Source organism: Hemiscyllium ocellatum, chromosome 15, assembly GCF_020745735.1.
Source record: "Hemiscyllium ocellatum isolate sHemOce1 chromosome 15, sHemOce1.pat.X.cur, whole genome shotgun sequence".
In the NCBI taxonomy this organism is placed as follows: domain Eukaryota; kingdom Metazoa; phylum Chordata; class Chondrichthyes; order Orectolobiformes; family Hemiscylliidae; genus Hemiscyllium; species Hemiscyllium ocellatum.
In genome coordinates, this window is record NC_083415.1 from 38,630,789 (window position 1) to 38,654,967 (window position 24,179).

General features: G+C 42.0%; 1 protein-coding gene across 1 annotated transcript in view; it reads right to left on the bottom strand.

Moving 5' to 3' along the window:
* Positions 1-21,809, bottom strand: part of LOC132822953 (protein-tyrosine kinase 6-like) — a 38,068-nt gene extending 16,259 nt beyond the window's left edge. Inside the window, exons 1-4 of the mRNA XM_060836398.1 lie at positions 21,345-21,809; positions 14,741-14,862; positions 9,507-9,670; positions 8,134-8,302 (exon numbers count right to left, since the gene is read on the bottom strand). Coding sequence (XP_060692381.1) covers positions 8,134-8,302; positions 9,507-9,670; positions 14,741-14,862; positions 21,345-21,709 — 820 coding nt within the window. The 5' untranslated portion in view covers positions 21,710-21,809. The remainder of the gene's footprint in view (positions 1-8,133; positions 8,303-9,506; positions 9,671-14,740; positions 14,863-21,344) is intronic.
* Positions 21,810-24,179: the final 2,370 nt, after the last annotated feature.

Consider the following 24,179-nt stretch of genomic DNA (forward strand, 5'->3'; position numbering starts at 1 on the left):
TATGATAATGGTGTTATAAAAGGTATCGAGGGAAATCTCTCTTGTTATTGCTGTGTTGTAACTAATACTTGGGAAAGCATGAAACAGCTCGGGTAATTTCCTCTTTTGTTCTTTCTCTATCTTTTCTGGAACTGGAAAACTGTTGCAAGGAGCATCATTATCCAATTTGGAAGACTGCCTCCAGTGTGCTAACCTATCAACAAAATGGGATATTATTAAATATGTGATAGCCTTATTGAGCTAACTGGTTAACTTGTGACCTAGACATAAAGTTTAGTCTAAACTAATGCTGAATACTTTCCATTGACTTTGCTATTTGAACAAAATATCAATTTGCAATAAGAAGAGCAAAGCTGAAGTTGCATTGTTTCCTTTGTCACCTCATGTTTAATTCTATCAGGTTATTAATATACAGCATTCATGAATGTATCACATACTCTTAGTGTTGGATATTCAAATGCTGTTTTTCTAATAAGGGAATGTTGTTTCATGATTTATACAGTTATTGAGATCTACAGCACTGAAACAGACCTTTCAGTCCATCTTGTTCATGCCCACCAGATGTCATAAATTAATCTAGTTCCATTTGCCAGCATTTGGACCATATCCCTCTAAACCCTTCCTATTCATATACAGTACGCATCCCGATGCCTTTTAAATGTTGTAATTGTATCAGTCTCCACCACTTCCTCCGGCAGTTCATTCCATACACGCACCACCCTCTGTGTGACAAAAATGCCCATTATGTCCCTTTTAAATCTTTCCCCTCCCAACCTAAATCTATGTCTTCTAGTTCTGGACTACCCCACCTCAGGGAAAAGACCCATCCATGCCCCTCAGATTTTATAAACCTCTATAAGGTCACCTTTGAGCCTCCAATTCTCTAAGGAAAACAGCCCCAACCTATTCAGCCTCTCCCTGTAGTTCAAACCTTCCAATCCTACAACATCCTTGTAAATCTTTTCCAAACCCTTTCAAGTTTCACAACATCTTTCCTATAAGAGGCAGATCAGAACTGATTGATTTCCTTTCTAAAGTTTTTTTTGCAAGAAGTTATTACCCTCTGTGTTGGTTACATGCATCTTTGTAGGCAATAGGTAATGTTAATATTGACTAAAGTTTGAACTAATTCATGGATTAAAGTTCATTCAAGTCAAATAAGACCATAAGACATAGGAGTGGAAGTAAGGCCATTCAGTCCATCGAGTCCACTGTGCCATTTAAGTCATGGCTGATGGGCATTTCAACTCCACTTACCCGCACTCTCCCCATAGCCCTTAATTCCTTGCGAGATCAAGAAGTTCTCAATCTCTGTCTTGAAGACACTGAATGTCCCAGCCTCCACTGCGCTCCATGGCAATGAATTCTACAGGCCCACCACTCTCTGGCTGAAGAAATGTCTCCTCATTTCTATTCTAAATTGACCCCCTCTAATTTTAAGGTGGTGCCCACGGGTCCTGGTTTCCTCGCCTAATGGAAACAACTTCTAAGCCATGCATTATCTTGTAAGTTTCTATTAGATCTCCCCCCAACCTTCTAAACTGTAATGAATACAATCCCAGGATCCTCAGCCATTCATTGTATGTCATTCCAGGGATCATCTGTGTGAATCTCCACTGGACCCACTCCAGTGCCAATATGTCCTTTCTGAGGTGTGGGGCCCAAAATTGGACAGAGCCCCAACTTATTCAGCCTCTTCCTGTAGTTCAAACCCTCAAATCCTGTGACATCCTTGTAAATCTTTTCTGAACCCTTTCAAGTTACACAACATCTAAATGGGGCCTACCTAGAGCTTTGTAAAGTCTCAGAAGCATATCGCTGCTTTGATATTCCAACCTCCTGAGATAAATTACAACATTACGTTCACTTTTTTAATCACAGACTCAACCTGCAAGTTAACTTTGAAAGAATTCTGGACTAGCACTCTCAGATCCCTTTGTAGGCAATAGGTAATGTTAATATTGACAAAGTTTGAACTAATTCATGTATTAAAGTTCATTCAAGACAAATAAGACCATAAGACCATTAGACATAGGAGTGGAAGTGTTTGGCTTTATGAATTTTCTCACCATTTAGAAAATAGTCCAGGCCTGTGTTCTTTTTTGCAAAGTGCAAGACCTCGTATTTGTGCATGTTGAATTTCATCAGCCATTTCCTGGACCAGTGTCCCGAACTGTCTAAACCTTTCTGCAGCCTTCCCATCTTCTCAGTACTATCTGCCTGTCTGCCTAACTTCATATCATCAGTGAACTTTGCCAGAATGCCCCAGTCCCTTCATCCAGATCATTAATATATAAAGTGAATTGCTGCAGCCCCAATACTAAACCCTGCGGGACACCACTTGTCACTGGCTGCCATTCCAAAAAAGAACCTTTTATCCCAACTCTCTGCCTTCTGCCAGACAGCCAATCCTCAATCCATGCCAATAGCTCACCTCGAACACCATGGGCCCTCACCTTACTCAGCAGTCTCCTGTGAGGCACCTTGTCAAAGGCCTTTTGGAAGTTTATATAGATAACATTCACTGGGTTTCCCTGGTCTAACCCACTTGTTACCTCTTCAAAGAATTCTAACAGGTTTGTTAGGCACAACCTTCCCTTACTAAATCCATGCTGACTTATTCTAATCTGGCCCGGCCCTTCCAAGAATTTAGAAATTCCATCCTTAACGATGGATTCTGGAATTTTAACAACTGAGGTTCAGCTAATCGGCCTATAATTTTTAATATTTTGTCCTGATCCTTTCTTGAACAAGGGGATTATAACAGCAATTTTCCAATCATCTGGGACTTTCCTTGACTCCAGTGACTTTTTAAAGATCACAGCCAATGCCTCTGCTATTTCCTCAGCCACCTTTCTCAGAACTCTATGATGCAGCCCATCAGGGCCAGGAGATTTATAAACTTTTAGACCTTCTAGCTTTTCTAGTACTTTCTCTTGTGTAATGCCTATCATACTCAACTCTGCCCCTGACTCTCCTTATTTGTACACATTCTACAAATGTTTGCACACTATAAAGGCATTAGGAAAATTTGTAGTTGCTAAATTATGCAGAAATGCTGCACTGACAATGAAGTGGTACGACTCAGGGTGATTTCTCCTGCTTAATTTAAAACTAACCACACAGATAAGATTTATCCCGTGCAGTGTTCTCTAAAGATTTGAGTGGCCAAGAACCATGTGAAGTAGAACAAACAACTTTATTTCTTAAAGTATAACAGAGAATAATTAACTAACCACTATTTACAATTTCTTTCTCTAACCTATCTTTTACCTTCCTTTCTATAATACTAGTCTGATAAAACTCCCAATTAAGATTTACAAAACAACACTTCTTATCTCAAAACCAGGCAGCTGGAGGTTCTTGTCTTTGGATCTTCCTGTGTTTTCTATTCTCCTTGTTAGAAATTCCTGCACCACTGGTTACTGATCAAAAAGGTACTTTTAAAAAAGATATTTTTTCAAGCAGTCTGTTACATTCTAGGACTTAGCAGTTCTCCTCTCAATTGTTAGATTTCGCCCTGGTCTTACACGCCAGAGCATTGGATTCTCAATATACTCAATTCAAACTGGATTAGAGTTTGATATTTTTCTGGGTATAATTTAAACTGATTGGCTGAATTCGAATTTGTTTCTATCTCCAGGCAATGAGCTAGTCGCGTTGTTGGACCGAGTGTTACATTATTACCTTATTGAGAACACTTGGTGCTGTGACTGGTAGTTCTGCTGCTTTTAACTCTCTTAAAGATACACCCACATCTTCATAACTGAAGTATTATTAAGGATATAGCAAGCAACATTTTGCAAGTGAAAAAATGTCAGTGTTATGCAAATTAACCAGTATATTCCATTATGAAAAAGTTTGTCAGACTGAAGTGCCTGGAGTGTGGAGATTGGACAGGATTCAAAATACCCAAAAGGATATGTAAGTATATGCCATCTTTTATGATATTGATTGATCTGGCAGGCATAATTTAACTTGAGAAGTAAGTGCGGAAGCAAACACCAGAACATACTAAAAAACATTGAAGCAGGGTATACGAAGTAACGGAGGAAGAAATTTAAGTTGCTATTGAAATGAGAGAAGATAGTGTTCGAGCAAGTTGAATGTCCTCTTGAGTTACCTCCAGATCTGAATTGGTCATAGAGACATAGAGTCACAGAGATGTACAGCATGGAAACAGACCCTCCAGTCCAACCCATCTATGCTGACCAGATATCCCAACCCAATCTAGTCCCACCTGCCAGCACCTGGCCCATATCCCTCCAAACCCTTCTTATTCATATATTCATCCAAATGTCTCTTAAATGTTGCAATTGTACCAGCCTCCACACTTCCTCTGGCAGCTTATTCCATACACGTATCACCCTCTGCGTGAAAAAGTTGCCCCTTAGGTCGCTTTTATATCTTTCCCCTCTCACCCTAAACCTATGCCCTCTAGTTCTAGTGACTCCAGGGAAAAGACTTTGTCTATTTATCCTATCCATGCCCCTCATAATTTTGTAAACCTCTATAAGGTCACCCCTCAGCCTCTGACGCTCCAGGAAAAACACCCAGCCCCAGCCTGTTCAGCCTCTCCCTATAGCTCAAATCCTCCAACCCTGACAACATGCTTGTAAATCTTTTCTGAACCCTTTCAAGTTTCGCAACATCTTTCCGATAGGAAGGAGACCAGAACTGCACTCAATATTCCAACATTGCCCTAGGTTTTACATTGGAAGACATTAACAATTAAGATGCCCATTGTATATTTGCCTCCTGATCTATATGATGATTAAGTTAAAACAGTGCTTTTAAAGGTCAAAAAGGTCAGGCGGAAATACATTTAAATTGTTCCCATCAGAAATGGCATTCTTGATCATGTTGCACCACATTCAAACTCTCTGATTGAAATTGCCAAGAGTAACCCTCTTGGATACTGAATCTTTTTTGAAATTTACACATTGGTTTATTCTGAATTTCTTTATTGAGTGCATGGCAACATCAGTGGCATTCACAATGAAAATATTAGTTACAGAAACTCAATAAACTGGCCCTCAGTAATTCACTTCCACTGCTACTGGGTCCAATCCATCTTCCGCAGCTACACTGGCACCACCACCCCCCTTTTCCTCCGTTACATCGATGACTGTATTGGCACTACCTCGTGCTCCCCCGGGGAGGTTGAACAGTTCATCCATTTTACTAACACCTTCCACCCCGACCTCAAATTCATCTGGACCATCTCACACTCCTCCCTCCCCTTCCTAGATCTCTCCATTTCGATCTCGAGCGACCGACTCAACACGGACATTTACTATAAACCAACCGATTCCCACAGCCACCTAGATAACACCTCCTCCCACCTGCCCCCGTAAAAACGCCATCCTATATTCCCAATTCCTTCGCCTCCGCCGCATCTGCTCCCAGGAGGACCAATTCCAGTACCGAACAACCCAGATGGCTTCCTTCTTCAAAGACCACAATTTCCCCTCAGATGTGGTTGACGATGCTCTCCACCGCATCTCCTCCATTTCCTGCTTCTCCGCCCTTGAACCCCGCCCCTCCAATCACCACCTGGACAGAACCCCACTGGTCCTCACTTACCACCTCACCAACCTCCAGATACATCATATCATCCTTCGTCATTTCCGCCACCTCCAAACAGACCCCACCACCAAGGATATATTTCCCTTCCCTCCCCTATCAGCATTCTGGAAAGACCACTCCCTCCGCGACTCCCTCGTCAGGTCCACACTCCCCACCAACCCAACCTCCATTCCCAGCATCTTCCCCTGCAACCGCAAGAAATGCAAAACTTGCTCCCACACCTCACCCCTCACTTCCCTCCAAGGCCCCAAGGGATCCTTCCAAATTCACCTGCACCTCCACACACATCATTTACTGCATCCGCTGCACCCGACGTGGCTTCCTCTACATTGGGGAGACAGGCCACCTACTTGCGGAACGTTTCAGAGAACACCTCTGGGATACCCACAACAACCAACCCAACCACCCCATGGCTGAACACTTTAACTCCCCCTCCCACTCCACCAAGGACATGCAGGTCCTTGGCCTCCTCCGTCGCCAGACCCTGACCACACGACGCCTGGAGGAAGAGCGCCTCATATTCCGCCTAGGAACCCTCCAACTACAAGGGATGAATGCAGATTTCTCCAGCTTCCTCATTTCCCCTCCCCCCACCTTATCTCAGTCCCAACCCTCGGACTCAGCACCGCCTTCTTGACCTGCAATCTTCTACCCAACCTCTCTGCCCCCACCCCCTCTCTGGCCTATCACCCTCACCTTAACCTCCTTCCACCTATCGCATTCCCAACGCCCCTCCCCCAAGTCCCTCCTCACTACCTTTTATCTCAGCCTGCTTGGCACACCTTCCTCATTCCTGAAGAAGGGCTTATGCCCGAAACGTCGATTCTCCTGCTCCTGGATGCTGCCTGACCAGCTGCGCTTTTCCAGCAACACATTTTTCATGCTAAATTGCCCCATAGTGTCCAGGGATTTACAGAGTAAATGGATTAGTTGTGGGAAATGCAGGGATACAGTGATAGGGTAGGGGGCTGGGTCCAGGTGGATTGGTCTTCAGAGGGTTAGGGGTGTGGATTCGAAGTGCTGTATGGCCGTATTCCAAACTGTAGGGATTCTATTCTATGGTTCCACAAGTACCTGGATTTCTCTATAATACTGTTACTCATGGTGATTTACAAATTGATGACTGAAGATCAGGTGCTATTTCTGAATTCTAATATTTCAGGTTAACCAAGATAATTTTACTAAGTTCTTCCTTATCATATCCCTGTAGCTGAGTTCTCAGTTTCCTGTGCTAGAGGTAGTTATTATGGCTTCTATGGCCTCATTCCTAGAATACCTTCTCCATCTGGTTTATTTCACTGGCAGTTGCACAAATACTCTGCATTATTCACTTTGCTCATTGATCGGAGAAGAAGTTCCAAAACTGTCCTAACTGATCTCACAGGCAGAACTTTACCTTTGATGGGCATGGGAGACCAGTCTGACATCATCGTGTTGTCATGCCACTTTGCCAGTGAGGGGAAAGCTGGGTAAACACGCCATCTTGTTTGGAGCCTAATTAGGTTTTGTAAACGATCAATTAAGAGTCTCTTATCATATCTGCTGGGGCTTCTCATTAATTATTTAAACAAGGCATTGACAAACTAAATCAGCTTTTCAAAATATTTCCTTTGGTGATTGTTAATCGTTTTTGGAGGGGTAAGAATGGTTTGTGCAGGTCTAATCATACATAAGTAATCTGTTGGCACTTACTAATGAAATTAGATCATACATTTTTTCAGCAAAAACTTGCAAATAGATATACAAGTTTTTCCTTTTTGAAGCAATGAAAATTTAATTTATTAAAATATCCAATGGACAAGCTTTTAGTGACTATGTCACTTTAAATTAATTTGAAATATTAGACGAATATCTTTCAGGTAACACAGAGCACAAGAGGCCAGAAAAATGAAAGATCTCAAAGCCTTCAAAATCAGTATAATTGTTCAAGACAAAGAATAAACTTAACTAAAAACCAATAGCATTGTTAAATATCATTCCAGTGTACAAATGAATTGATATTGGAGTTTTAAGCAACTCGCCCAAGGCAGCTAAGAGTGCCCAATAGATAGTAATGATCAGGATCTATGTACTAATGAGGTAACAAAACCCAGGTCTACAAAATTCAAGTAAGAGTAACACAAAAATACCTACATTAGCATAAATAAGACAATGTTGCCTACACTATAAGGTATGAACTGATGGCCTCAGAGAGACTCTTGGGTGGCTCAGTGGTTCCTCACATCGCCGGGGACCTGGGTTTGATTCCCATCTTGGGTGACTGTGTGGAGTTTCCTTTGTGTCTGTGTTGGTTTCCTCCCATAATCCAAAGATGTGCAGGTCAGGTGAATTGGCCATGCTAAATTGCCCATAATGTTGGGTGCATTAGACAGGGGTAAATATAGGGTAGAGGAATGGGTCTGATGGGTTACTCTTCAGAGGATTGGTGTGGACTTGTTGGGCCAAATAGTCTATTTTCATACTGTAGAGAGTCTAATCTAAAGACCCCTATACTAACTGAACAAACCAATTTCATGTTCAAACTTGTTTCAGGGACATTCTTACCAACATGGACCATTTTGATAGCGACTGGAATGGTTTTATTCCAATATCCAGCATATACTTCTCCAAAGTGTCCAGATCCCAATTTCTTTGTGAGTGTGAATTCTTTCCTTGGTCGCTCCCAGTCATCCATAGTCAAATAGGACAAATCTCTTATATTTGGTCGATGTTTCTTCAAATACAAAGCAAATGTAAGATTGGAGTAAATGTTTCCTTCAAGTGTTGAAACGTTTTAATTGTCAAAATAAAAATAGATATTTAAATCCTCAGCGATCGTTTAACATTTTCATGAGCTAATTGGGATATATTTTTGCTTGCAACAGTTCCTGAAAGAGCACATATATGAACATTCTAGATTCCCCTCTATTTCATTGCAGAATCTGTCCATTTAAATTGGTCAGAAGCAGTGGCTGGGCATGAAAAATATGCACATTAAAATCAACATTTATGAAGGAAAACTTTTTTATTTGAAAAATAATGACGAATACTTTATTTAATCAATGTGTTAACAGTCTATGCAATGGTTTTTACAGATGTTTTTAAAAACAACTACCCTCATCATTGTCATGGATACCAGGAGCAAGGAGAATAAACTGACTTTCAGCTTCATGCTGCTCATTTGCAATTTTACTGGAATCTCAGGTCTGGTGGGAACAGCTTCAACTTTAGGTTAATAGGATATGGATTCGGGTATCTTCCAGATTAATGGGATGTGGATTCAGGTACCTTTTCGGTCTGTTGACTTATTTTGGTGACTAATTCAGCATTACAAAAGAATTCTACATTCTTGAAGGTGATTTCTTTCAGTTGAGAAACTAAACCGAAGTGTCTGCTAAGTTGAATATGAAAAATTTGCTGGCACTTCACAACAAGTAAGTTTTACTCACAGAACAATCTTAGCAACAACCAAGATTTGGATTATGCAAGAAACTTTGCACAGGTATTCCTTTCTAATCTTCTCAGAACTGAAATGAAGTGGCCTACTTTTTACTGTGCACTGGATATTAGCTGTGCTTGCTTATATGTAGGATTGCATGGACCTAACAAAATAGTACCTGAAAAATGTGAAATGGAAATTAATTGAGTGTGATGAAATGAGATGGAGCCCAGTCTGTCTAGAGCAACATCAGGGGCAACACATGTGCAATTTCCTGACACATCAAGTTCCTTGTTGGGAACCTGCAATCAGAAATTTTTACCCACAATATCAGGTGGCTCAAATGTTTTATATGAGCTCAAATGCTTTATCCACAGCAAAGTGATTTTCCCACTTTTTTTCTTACAACCAAAGCCGTACATTGTTCTCTGACTTGAAACAAAATGCTTGAAGATTAAAGAAGATAAATCTTGATACGTTTCACTTAAAATTAACTTACTTTCTGAAAAGGTGCAGTTAGTAGGAGGTTTGATCGAAGGTAACTTAATTTGTAGTATTCCACAAGTTCTTTAAGACTGGAAAATTGTTTGTTTGCATTCAGGCAAAACGTCCCAGCTTTATTTTGCATGATTCGATAGTGTCTTATAATGTCTCCATCTCGTACTGAGGAAGAAAGGATAAAATGGGAATGCTATATGATATAGTAAGTCAAAGAGGATTATGAGAACTTGGTCAGATAGTTTAACGTAACTCATCAGAATTCCAAAAACCAAAATAAATGAAAACACTTTTTTGGTTACAGGCACTGCAGAGTTCTAGATACAAATTCCAAATAAGCCCTCCCATTTTCTTACTCCTTGGATTGAGACCAAATAACTGAACCAGTGGATAAAACAAAAGAATAGTGTTAGGAAACAAAGTTGAAACATTGCACCCATTTCAATCAACAAGTGAAGCAAATTTACAAAGTTTCTATTGAACCTGGCATGCCACAGGTTTTGGAAGGTAATCAAATAAGGCCATTTTATAGGTGTGAAAAAACAGATTGGTGAATTTTTAAGTGAGCATCTGTAGATCTTAACACAAATTGGATTGCAGAAGTGGTGAAAAATGAATATAGGGTTAGAAGAGACTGCAGAAGCAAGGAGTAGAGGTAGGGTTTGGATTTAGTGTGGCCTTGGAAGCATTTAGAAATAACTTCTGGTGCATAGCAGGCTGATGAATGTTAGTATGGATGTGAAAATCAGACTGAATGCTTAGATAGGGTTTGTATTGGACACAGTTTATGTAGAATGAAACTCAATAAGGAGAACTTTAGGGGAGGCCTTTGGCAGAGATTTTAATGGGACCAAAATATGGATGGATAGAGATGAGTAATAATTGGAAACCAGATGATGGTTGAATGAATGAATGAAAATAAGCTCATAATCAAACAGGGTAATATGACTGAGCATTGTTAAGTGTAATCTGAGTGAAAGGCAGGCGAGGTTGAATTTGATGAAAACGTTCATCAAAGGCCAGGTGTTAGACTTGGAGGTAGGTGAGCACTTCGGGGACAGTGACCACAACTCGGTGACTTTTACTTTAGTGATGGAGAGGGATAATCGTGCGCCGCAGGGCAAGAGCTATAGCTGGGGCAGGGAAATTATGATGCAGTGAGGCATGACTTAGGATGTGTGGATTGGAAAAACAGGCTTCAAGAGAAGAACACTAATGAGATGTGGGGAGTGTTCAAGGAGCAGCTACTGCGTGTCCTCGATAGGTATGTACCAGTCAGGCATGGTGTAAAGGGCCTTGTGAGGCAGCCGTGGTTTAGTAAGGAATTGGAGTCCCTTGTGAAAGGGAAGAAGGCGGCATATGTAAAGATGAGGCGTGAAGGTTCAGTAGGGGCGATTGAGAGTTATAAGGTAGCCAGGAAGGAGCTAAAGAGGAGCTAAGAGAAGCGAGAAGGGGACATGAAAAGTCTTTAGCTGGTAGGATTAGGGAAAACCCAAAGGCTTTCTATAGGTATGTCAAGAATAAAAGGATGACTAGGGTAGGTATCGGTCCAGTCAAGGATAGTAGTGGGAAGTTGTGTGTGGAGGCGGAGGAGATTGGAGAGACATTAAATCAGTACTTTTCATCAGTATTCACTCAGGAACAGGACACTGTTGCTGATGTGAATATGGAATCACAAATAATTAGAATGGATGCCCTGGAAATATGCAGGGAAGAGGTTTTGGGAATATTGGAAAGGATGAATATAGATAAGTCTCCTGGGCCTGATGGCATTTACCCCAGGATCCTATGGGAAGCTAGGGAGGAGATAGCAGAGCCATTGGCCTGGATTTTTATGTCGTCGTTGTCAACGGGAATAGTACCAGAGACTGGAGGATAGCGAATGTGGTCCCATTGTTCAAGAAAGGGAGTAGGGATAGCCCTAGTAACTATAGGCCAGTGAGTCTGACTTCAGTGGTGGGCAAAGTCTTAGAGAGAATGGTGAGGGATAAGATTTATGAACATCTGGGTAGGAATAACGTGATCAGGGATAGCCAGCATGGTTTTGTGAAGGGCAGGTCGTGCCTCACAAACCTTATTGAGTTCTTTGAGAAGGTGACCAAGGAAGTGGATGAGGGTAAAGCAGTAGATGTTGTGTATATGGATTTTAGTAAGGCGTTCGATAAGGTTCCCCATGGTAGGCTAATGCTAAAACTTCGGAGGTATGGCATTGAGGATACATTAGAGGTTTGGATTAGGAATTGGCTGGCTGGAAGGAGACAGAGGGTAGTAGTTGATGGATTATGTTCATCTTGGAGCGCAGTTACTAGCGGTGTACCACAAGGATCTGTTTTGGGACCATTGCTTTTTGTTATCTTTATAAATGATCTAGAGGAAGGACTTGAAAGCTGGGTAAGCAAGTTTGCGGATGACACAAAAGTCGGTGGAGTTGTGGATAGTGAGGAAGGAAGTGGTAGGTTACAGCGGGATATAGATAAGTTGCAGAGCTGGGCGGAAATGTGGCAAATGGAATTCAATGTAGCTAAGTGCGAAGTCGTTCACTTTGGTAGGAATAACAAGATGATGGATTACTGGGCTAATGGTAGGCTACTTGGTAGTGTGGATGAGCAGAGGGATCTTGGTGTCCATGTACACAGATCTCTGAAAGTTGCCACCCAGGTAAATAGTGCTGTGAGGAAGGCATATGGTGTACTGGGCTTTATTGGTAGAGGAATTGAGTTCCGGAGTCCTGAGGTCATGTTGCAGTTATATAAGACTCTGGTGCGGCCTCATCTGGAGTATTGTGTGCAGTTTTGGTCGCCATACTATAGGAAGGATGTGGAAGCTTTAGAACGAGTGCAGAGGAGGTTTACCAGGATGTTGCCTGGAATGGTAGGAAAATCTTATGAGGAAAGGCTGAGGCACTTGGGGCTGTTCTCATTGGAGAAGAGAAGGTTTAGGGGAGATCTGATAGAAGTGTATAAGATGATTAGGGGTTTAGATAGGGTAGATACTAAGAACCTTTTACCGCTAATGGAGTCAGGTGTTACTAGGGACATAGCTTTAAATTAAGGGTGGTAGGTATAGGACAGATGTTAGGGGTAGATTCTTCACACAGCGGGTTGTGAGTTCATGGAATGCCCTGCCCGTATCAGTGGTGAACTCTCCTTCTTTATGGTCATTTAAGCGGGCATTGGATAGGCATTTGGAAGTTATTGGGCTAGTATAGGTTAGGTAGGATTCGGTCGGCGCAACATCGAGGCCGAAGGGCCTGTACTGCGCTGTATCCTTCTATGTTCTATGTTCTATGTTCTATGTTCAGTATTTTTAGCAATTAAATAACAATGGTTTTGTTCTTTGTAATGTTAAGCAACAGGACATTCTAGTCATCCATGACTTAACATTGAGTAAGCATTAGATAGGATAACAACACCAAAGAATCAGGTGGATGATGGAATGGTCAGTGCACTTGTCAAGTTGAATATCATCAGTATTCAAATGGAACTGATCCCATGCTTACTGCTGTTGCTGAGGGCAGCATGGTCAAGATTAGAAGACTTCTCATGATGGACCTTTAGCTGCATTAAAAATGAAGACCCAGAAGGAGAAATCATTCCTGGAGATGATTTGATTTCGTTGAGTCAATTAGGAATGGAAATGTGGAATGTTACACAGGTGCAGCAGAGAGGAGATGCAATATTGTGGGCAACAGGTTGAAGATAAAGCAAAGACTGAAAAAGTTAAGAAGGAATATTAGGCTTCCACAGAAGTCACAAAGGTACTGGGGACTTTGAAGGCATCTGTAAAAACCTGTGGAACTTGTAAGGACTTGGTCAGGAAGTGGTGCAAAACGTATGCATTGAGGTGACTGGAGGCATGAAGAGGAGAGTTTTTAACGGATTTGTTGTCACTTCCTAATCTCACTGGCTTTCTCTAGAATATAGGTTTATTTCTATTTATATTTGTTAAACAATAGAAAGAGAAACTGGAGTAGACCAGTTAACACTTCTTTACTGATGTTAATTGAGAAATAAATATTTGGCAGGCTATTGGTGAAATTTCCTGTCCTTCTTTGAAATAGTGCTATAGGATCTTTCAGATGCCCCTGTGGGAGCAGATGCGTCATCTGGAAAAACAGCATTTCCAGAAGGGCAGAAATTCCTCAGTCTTGTACTGGAGGGTCAGCCTAGCTTTTCATGTTCAAGCTATAACTGACAAAAGCAGCCTTTGTGACTTTAATTTACAAAAATCAATAGTATAATCAGTTCTATAGTGCTGTTATCCTGTCTAACTGCTTCCTTAACATTAGGTCGTGGATGATCAGATGTCCTGTTGTTTTACATTAAAAAGAGCAAGACCATTGTTCAAATATTGAAAATGTTCATCAATTCAACCTTGCCTGCCTTTGACTCAGATTATGTTTAACAGTGCTGAATCTTATTGCCCTGCTTGATTATGAGCTCATTTTCATACATTTGCTCAAACATTTGCTCCCTCGCAAGGGTTGCTGGAGAAAGCAAGTCAGGCAATCCAATATCAAAGCTTCATCTAGTTGCTTGTAATGGTGATTGGACCTCAGAGTTCTGTGCTTTGTATTGACTTCTGAAACTGGTAATCGGTGGGTAAGCACACCAACCAGCATGTGAGGAACCTTGGGTGTTGTGATTGGGTGGTTGCTCAGTTTAGAGCAAGCGTTGCTCAACATAGCTGGCCAAATTCACCATCAGAAACTAGGTTGGATCTTCTGTCTAGTAGCTAAAGAACATATTAGTTGATTATTGGAATAGTTTTTGGTAATCTGCCTGAGGACCTTCTGCCCCCAGTTAGGCATAAAGCCCTTTACATAAACAGCAAATAAGACAAATCGGAGTGAAGCACCTCGGCTTTGAGGGCTAGAATAGGAGTTGGCAGCAGCAGGTGGCCCAGAGCTATAGGTTGAATGCCTGCAGTAGACTTTTAAAAATAAAAAAAAACGTTCTCATTCTATTCAGGGAGGAAATGAAGCTGTTGATTGTAGAGTATTCCTGCACAGGAAATCTGGTTCAGGTTTAACCACAAACTGACTGGATGTGCGGTTTCACTTGTCATGTTGCAAATGATCAGTTGTGAAACTCAAACCATTACTCCACAGTAAAACATAAAAATAACACAAGCAGCTGCAGCTACATTTTTCTCAATATATAATACAATAGATTAGATGATAGTTAAACCTAATGGGTTCAAAGAAGATGCTGCCTATTTGTATAAATTGCTTACCAGATAATGCATATATGTTTTCTTGATTTTCACTTTCACGGATAAGAAAAGACCCAGTTATGGTCTTGCTGGAGAGAAGAATCATTTTTGCTTCTGACCGGCTTAGTTTCCCAGCATACCAACTACCAAAGGGAAGAGGTAAATAGGGTACAGTGAAAATCAAGCCATCAACTTAGATACACCACCTGCATTGTGCTCTTTGTAATATTGGGACTTTATAGTTTATCATTCCTGAGATAAAACTTCGAATTTCCAATTTTATTCGGGTTGAGGACTGCAGCGTTTTAAATTATTTTTGTGAAATCCAAACTATGAAAAGCTCCAATTTCTGATATTTGTATGATATTGCATAGACTGACTTAATGGAGTATACATCCTAAAACGGAAAGCACATTATATAAACAAGAACGCTAATTTATGTAATTGGAAATATCCTGTCAACCTGATGCCCTCTCTCAATAATTAATTACTTAAGAACATAAGAAGTAGCTTATATGACCTCTCAAGCTTGCTGCCATTCAACAGGATCATGGCTGTTCTACCTCAAATTGCTTGTTGAACCTGTTTGTTATTTTTCAATAATTAATATATAAGGACACCCATGCCCCTCAGAATGCAAACATTTCCAGTCTTCCAGTATTCATTCAATGTTTAAAAAATAAGCTATTATTTTTGAAACTAAATTGGACAACTTTGTACTTTTCCATGTAGTATTCGGTGCTGTTGCACTCATCCAACCTGACCATATTCCTCCACAGCCTCTTTGCAATTTTTTCACCACTTTCTTTCCATCTAACTTTGACATTATCAGTAAACCTGAATGTGTTACACTCAGCTGCTTCATCAAAATCGCTAATGACACTTAACTAATTACAGTATGACAGCCTGAAATTGTCCTGTTTATTTCCACACTGTTTTCCATCTATGAATCCGTCCTAATCCACATGAACATATTACTCCAATCCCATAAAGTTTAACTTTGTGTGATAATTGATTGAATTCCATCTTGTTAAAATCTACTTAAAAATCAAAATAATCTGTATCCATTTGTTCCACTTCATTCATCTCACTGCTTGGCTAGCTAATGACTAGCTAAGTAAGTAACTGATCCATATGAAACCAGGAAAATCCCAAGTTCAATCTTTGCCCCCCTCCAAGATTGTTCTGCAGTACCCAGAAATTGAAGATTTATCTCCTGAACATTGCTGTCACAAGGAAAGTCACAAGGGCTTTGTTTTGTTTGATAGAGATACCGAAATCAGGCTGTTGGAGTGGGGCAGTGCCATTGAAGGTGAATGATCTTGTGATGAAGCCTCTAAGAATAGGTCCAGAATTGGTACACTGAACAAATGCTTTTTCCTAGCCATATTGAACATCAAAAAAAAACTTCGTCGGATATGTGGAACAGTCCATCTTCCGCAGCTACTCCGGCACCACCACCCCACCTTTTCCTCCACTACATCGATGATTGTATTGACACTACCTCGTGCTCCCACAAGAAGGTTGAACAGTTCATCCACTTTACTAACACCTTCCACCCCGACCTCAAATTTACCTGGACTGTCTCAGACTCCTCCCTCCCCTTCCTAGACCTCTCCATTTCTATCCCGGGCGACCGACTCAACACAGACATTTACTACAAACCGACCAACTCCCACAGCTACCTAGATTACACCTCCTCCCACCCTGCCTCCTGTAAAAACGCCATCCCATATTCCCAATTCCTTCACCTCTGCCACATCTGCTCCCAGGAGGACCAATTCCACTACCGAACAACTCAAATGGTCTCCTTCTTCAAAGAGCGCAATTTCCCCTCCGATGTGGTCGCCGATGCTCTCCACCGCATCTCCTCCACTTCCCGCACCTCTGCCCTTGAACCCCGCCCCTCCAATCACCACCAGGACAGAACCCCACTGGTCCTCATCTTCCACCCCACCAACCTCCGGATACATCGTATCATCCTCCATAATTTCCGCCACCTTCAGACAGACCCCACCACCACTAAGGATATATTTCCCTCCCCTCCCCTATCAGCATTCTGGAGAGACTACTCCCTCTATGACTCCCTTGTCAGGTCCACACCCCCCACCAACCCAACCTCCACTCCCGTCACCTTCCCCTGCAACCGTAAGTAATGTAAAACTTGTGCCCACACCTCCCCCCTCACCTCCCTCCAAGGCCCCAATGGATCCTTTCATATCCGTCACAAACTCACCTGCACACACATCATTTACTGTATCCGTTGCACCCGATATAGTCTCTTCTACATTGGGGAGACAGGCCGTCTACTTGCGGAACGTTTCAGGGAATACCTCTGGGATACTTGCACCAACCAACCCAACCGTCCCGTGGCTGAACACTTTAATTCCCCCACCCACTCCACCAAGGATATGCAGGTCCTTGGCCTCCTCCATCGTCAGACCCTGACCACACAACGCCTGGAGGAAGAGCGCCTCACCTTTCACCTAGGAACTCTCCAACCACACGGGATGAATGTAGATTTCTCCAGCTTCCTCATTTCTCTCCCCCCACTTTATCTCAGTCCCAACCCCCGGATTCAGCACCTCTCTCGACCTGCAATGTTCTTCCCGGCATCTCCGCCCCACCCCGTCTCCAGCCTATCACCCTCACCCTCACCTCCTTCCACCTATCATATTCCCAGCACCCCTCCCCCAAATTCCCTCCCCCCTTCCTTTTATCTCAACCCGCCTGGCACACCAGCCTCATTCCTGAAGAAGGACTTATGCCCGAACCGTCGATTCTCCTGCTCCTCAGATGCTGCCTGACCTGATGTGTTTTTCCAGCACCACATTTTTCAACTCTGGTCTCCAGCATCTGCAGTGCTCACTTTCTCCCAGAATTGGTAGCCCTAGTGACTTAGCTTTGACAATAAGGACCCTACGAGGTATTCATGACAACAGTGGCTAGCTTTCAAAGGTACTTAATTAGCCACAAAGTCTTTGCAATGCCCAGAAATTAATTCCTTTACTGCAACAAGATAAATAAACAGATGTTCTCAAGTCGTATTGTTTTCCAGTGGTTCATGTTGAAAATGTACAGGGGTGAAAGTTGACAACCCCTGAAAACAGCTACAGGAATTGCAATGAGGGATTAACCTGCACATACTGTTTCTGATGCAGACAGCACACCAATTTTACTTACAGTGTGGAACCAATGGAAGCAATGCTGTTGAATTGCTGTGCACATCAGAAGATCCAAAACTAAGAGAAGCTGGCAGCAGTTAAAGGTAGCCTGCACTAGTTTAAGAGGATGGATTCATTGTCGCTGCAAATTCATTTTACAACAGTGAAGGTGAGACAGTGTGAAAGTGGACGTCTGTGAAGGTAAGACAGTGTCTGAGCGGGCGTCTGTATAGGTGAGACAGTGTGCGAGCGGGCATCTGTGAAGGTGAGACATTTAAAAGACATTTGGGGAGGAACATGAATAGGAAAGGTTTATAGAGATATGGGCCAAACACAGGCAAGTGAGACTATTTTCATTTAGGAACTTGGTCAGCTTGGATGAGTTAGACCAAAGGGTTTGTTTCTATGCTAGATGACTCTATGACTCATTCATAACATGCATAGTTTAATTTTTGCCTAATAAATAAGAAAAAGTATTAATGTGTGATATGATAAACAGACCATAACAGGAAGGGATAGAGTGCCAATCTAAGAATAAACAAACAGAGAAGACTAGAAGCTACAAAAAAACAATATTAGGATAAAATTAAAGACTCTGCAACTTTTTACACAGTTTTTAAAACAAAACAGATGAAAGTAGTGTGCAAACAGATTGGTAAGCATTGGAGAGACATGGCTAAAAGATGTCAAGAAATGGGACCTGAAGGTTGAACAGTACAGTTCATACAGAAAGGACAGGAAGTCAGGAAAAGCTGGAAAGGATGAAGTAGTCTGGAATCAATGCTGCACAGGCTTTTTTCTGAGCTTGGAGCTCATTCTCCCAAGTACGATACTGACCAAATCTATTAGAATGTTTGTGTACCTAATGATGACATAACATTCAATGAATGATGTGTCAACTTCCACTGCAACACAAACAGCAGATAATGAATTTCTACATGCTCAAATAAAGCTCAGACTCTTGTTAGATCAGCGCACAATCATGCAAGTACAGACAGCAATCATCCATGGGTTCCTCAAATAAACACGTTGACCTCGACTCAATATACCGACCACTGCAATGAACAACCGGAACCAGCAAGTGGAAGCAACAGGAACGGAACCAAATAAATTCCAGAAGGATGCAGTACAGCAGCGATTCACAGAAGGCTCCAAAGCACTGAAGATATCACCTAAACAGGGGGCTAAATGTCTGCGTATCAACTTTCCAGTTTGGTGAACATATCGCACTACGGCAACAGGCACCCAAGCTACAAATATTTATGCAAACCTTGAATATAGACTGCTCTCGGGCATGTTCAACAAGTAAGCACAAAAGCTACAATGGCAGCCATCATCATTGAGCAAATACAAATGCTCAAAGATGCATTCAGAGTCACATAACAGTTCAACAATCTGGATTTCAACAGATTATACAGATTACTAAGGGATTGTCTTGGGGGAAAGGACAGATCTTTCCACACCTGTATGACCTTACTGTGGTCCAGCAGCCAGTCAGACCCAAACTGAGATGGTGAAATCTGAAGCTTGGGTCTTTGGAACCCAGAGCTGTTCAAGGTTGTCCTCCAAGGCCTCCACTGAAATTTAGCAGCATAACTGCTGGGATAGCTCTGGGTAGGGCAACTTAGACAGGAACAAGCACACAACAGACAGGCACTACAGAATGCATAAGTTTTGGTGTTTGCAAACAATATGGAATGCTTTTCATTTGTAAATTTTGTTTGGAAAGTTTATTTTGTGTTGGCTATTATTTTCCTCTTTGGCCAAGCTGCCAGTACCATTTTGAACTTCCAAGGTCATGTGTAGTGATCGAAAGCTGAAGCTAACACCAAATTTCAAATGAAATATTTAGAATCCTGTTGTTGGCAGGATTGAGCTCTGCTTATTTTATGCCTCCTTCCTATTCTGTTTTGTTTTATAATATTACTTTTAAAATAGATCCAACAGACTAATCAAAATAATGGACAATGAAACTGCACAGTACACAGTTGTCTTTTGCTTGTACCATCACCAGTGGTCACATTTGTCTGTAGACAAAGAAATAATAAACTGCATGATGTGACAAAATTTCAAAACCATAGATATTTATGGCACTGAAAATGAGCCACTAGATCCAATTCCTACTCCTATTTCTTATGTTTCTCAGAAAGCCATTCAGTCCATCATGTCCGTATCATCAGAAGGAGAATTATCTATCCAAATCCCACCTCTGGTACCTAGTCCAGAGCCTGTAAGGTATGGTACATCCCTTCTAATTCTATCAGTTATTTTAAATCTGTGTCCATGGTTACTGACATCTCTGCTATGAGGAATGGTCACTTCCTAATCACTCATCGTAAACATGTCAATTAAATCAGCCCTCTGCTGTTTTGTTCCAAAGAATGCAACCCTAGTCTCTTCAGTCTTTCCTCACAGCTAAAATTATAATTCTTCTCTGGACTCTAATGCAAGGCTGTGATCAAAGTCTACTATTCATCTAGTGATGGCCTAGCTAATGTTTTAGACAGACCTAGAATAACTTGTCTGCTATTATACTCTTGGCCTCAGCGAGTGAGTGAAAGTACCTTGCATTCATTTCAACCACCTTTTTAATTTTTTTTTCATGTGGCAGACTAGGCCAGCACTTGTTTCTAATTGCCTTGGAGCCAATTGTGGTAAGCCACCTTCATAAACTGTTGCACAGGTACACCCACAGTGCTGTTAGGAAGAGAGATCCAGGAATAGGATTCAGTGACAGGAATGACCATATAGTTCCCAGGTAGAATGTTGTGGAGGGGAACTTGCAGGTGGTACCATGTTTCTGTTGCCTTAGCCCTTCTAAGCGTGGAGGTTACAGGTTTAGCAGGTACGGTTACAGGTTTAGCAGGTACGGCCATTGGAGTCTTGGTAATTTGTTGCAATACATCCTACATATGGTACACCCTGCTACTAGTGTGCGTCAGTGATGGAGATAATGAATGATGAACGTGGTGGATGAGATACAGATTAATTGAGCTGCTTTTTGGAGTCTGAACTCCTCGCGTATTCTTGGAGCTACAATCCTCCAGGCAAATGGGGAGATTTCCACCACACCACATCCTCGCCTACTCTATGCAGTGATTTGTGGATACAGCGGTCCCGATGTTCATCTACACTTCAGTGCCCAGTTGTTGTGTAATTCCATACCTTAGTTTTCCTTTCCAAGTCCTCGCTTCTCCCAATTAAATTCTATCTAGTGCTTCTCGGAGTCCGACCACTACTACACTGACAGCTACAATCTCCAGCTTTCTGCTTCTCTGTTCGTCACACTGTCAGTCTCACCTGCAGCTTGGAGATCATAACCCCACAATTAAACAGCCCCTCTCAACAGCAATTAGAAAATTAAATTGAACAGCAATCAGCACTGTCAGTGTCGCTAATACAACCCACAATAGACAGCTTTACACAGGTACATGCAGCGAAAACTATTTGAAATCACTTACGGCTCAGTGGCCACACTTTCTTTCTTAGCAACATAATTATAAGGAATATATCCCGTGCAGTTACGGCCTTTGGAACGAGTTCTTTTTCTTGCAAACAACCAAGCTCCCGATGAACGGCCATCCCCCTCCAGGATTTCAAGCTCATCCCCAGCTTGAAAGGACAGTTCCTCACTTGTCCTGGCGCGAAAGTCGTACAGAGCCGAGTAAACGCTGCCCCAGCTCTCCCCCGGCTCGGACACAGCAGAATTTCCAGGCTCCGGCAAATTTTTCCCTCCGTCATCCTCAGAGCTCGTCGCCCTCGAGGCGAAGATTGCATTCCACACGGAACTTAAACAGGGGCAGATCCTTTGCAAGGTTTCGGCCATGGAGGTTTATCGCTGTCTCAAACTCTCTCACTGCTCCCCCCCGCTCCCCACCTCCAGGGACGATTGGTGATGTTCCACTTGTCACATTCTCGAAAATGTAAACTTCAGACCTTTTTCCATCTCACTTCCTCGTTGCTTACATTGATGTAATCAGAGTGTGTTTTAAAAGAAGACAATGCCATTTAAACCACGCCTTGTGCTGTGTCCGTACTTTGTTCGGGGCAAAAACGTCGAAAATATTTTACTAGTTGGGAATTTGCAAGGCCACGTGGAGCAGCCGAAAGCTGATGCTAACACCAAATGTCAAATGAAATATTTGGAATTCTGGTGTGGGGAGGACTGAGCTCTGCTTATTTTATGAGCGTGAAGACCGGATGGAATAAAGAAGGTGAGTTGTAGATGTTGGCAAAACTGTTAGTATCCCTGTGCCCATTCACTGGGTTAATCCGTTGGCAGAGCAGAAGAACAGCACTCTGGCCCCGTTATCAAATTTCCCAGCTCCCCACATCACCGTTTAACAGCAGAGCTCCTGTCTACGCCCCATTGCAGCTTCCACTCAGCTGCGCTTCACCGCTAAACCGCGAGGTTAAAGGATTAAGTCCCACTTCAGTACCTACACATTCACTTCCTCACCAAGTTTTTTTGGTGTAGTGGTAGCATCCCTATCTCTGGGCTTGAAGGTCTGGGGGCGACTCTCCCCTCTGGATGTGATAGCATGGAGGTGTGTCCTATCATATCCAAACGGATTTATTAAAAAAAAGTCATGGCTTTTATTTAGTGGGGTGTGGTGGTGTGGGAAAGGATTTGTAGGGAATGGGGCAGACCACACTATGTCCCACCCCTTCCCCCGTGATTCTCTAAACACAAGTCTCTGAGTTTACAAGTTTCACTTTGCTGTGATTACCATGCACCAGTATCAGTTGCTTGTCCCCCTTTTATTTCTTATGGTCATTTCTTTTAAAAACTAAACTCACCAGTCGTGATCAATGCCAAGATTTTTGTGTTTACAGCAAAAGATATTCCAGACTGCTGAGTGATTTGACAATCATATTGCCATCCTCATGGAATTATAGGCTTAGAATCACTTGAAGCATCTTTACATTAAAGAAGAAGGAAATGAAAGGAAAGACTGCACAGTATCACCCTCATCTGTCAGTCCAGCTTCCTGATCCTCCCAGATACCTATAATCCTGGTGCAGACTCCCCCAAAGTGCAGGGTCCTGGGCAGTTGCCCTGATTCATCTGACCATAGGGCCAGTTCTGCTGTTACTCCAGCACAGTACTGAGGGGATGCTGCACCCTCAGGGGTGCTGTCTTTACGATAAGATATTAAAGCAAGGTGCCATCTGCCTACTTTGGTGGATGTAAAAGATCTCATGTTGACAAACAAGAGGCTGGAAGCACACAGCAAGCCAGGCAGCGTCAGGAGGTGGAGAAGTTAACACTTCGGGTATAACCCTTCCACAGGACTGAAGAGTTGTGAAGATGGGTTATACCAAAACATTAACTTCTCCACCTCTTATACTGCTTGGCTTGCTGTGTACTTCCAGCCTCCTGTTTGTTGACTTTGGATTCCAGCTTCTGCAGTTTTTTTGTCTCTCTGTAAAAGATCACATGGCAATGAGTTATCTCTGATATTCCAGATTATCTGGTCATTATCGCATTGCTGTTTGTGGGACCTTGCTGTGCATTAAATTGCATTGCAATAATGACGATATTCAAAAGTATTTCATTGGCTGTAAAGCACTTTGAGACATCCTGTGATAATGAAAAGCATTGCACAAATGTAAAACTTTTTAACTTTTTGCCTGAAAGTACCAACTCAACAATGCGGTCCCAATATCATTCCTTTGTCATAGAAAATGGCGAAGTCTGTGCCTTAGCAATGGTCGTGTTCCATGACATTTATTGGTGCATTCTTAAAATGAAAGTTGCGATGGCTAAACCCCCTGAATAAGGAGTTGATCGTTTAGGAATGAGGTGAGGAGAGATTTCTTCAAAAAGTTGTGAATCGTAGGATTTCTTTCCCCAAATGGTTGTGAATGCTTCAACACTTATCCATTCCAACCTTGAATATATTCAGAGATTTGATCTCTCAGGAAATCAAAACAGCTGGCAGTTAGACAGGAAGGTGAGGGAAAAAAGTGATTGCATTGAGAGATGAATCAGGCTTGAGGAGCAATGTTCTGAAGAAGTCATATTGAACTTGAAACATTAATTTTCTCTCCAGAGATGCTGCCACACCTACTGAGCTTATCCAGCATTCTATATGTTTGCTTGTACAGTAATGTGGTCTACGTCTATTCCTAAAGACTTAATATTTAACATAGTGATATAGTGTAGCACTGATAGGGCATACTGTGCGTGGGAGAAAGGATGAGGAGGTCTGTAGCTGGTTGCCTTGTTTATAATGACCAAATACTATGAAACATTTTGGAAAATGACATATGCAGCAATGCTGACCAGTGAT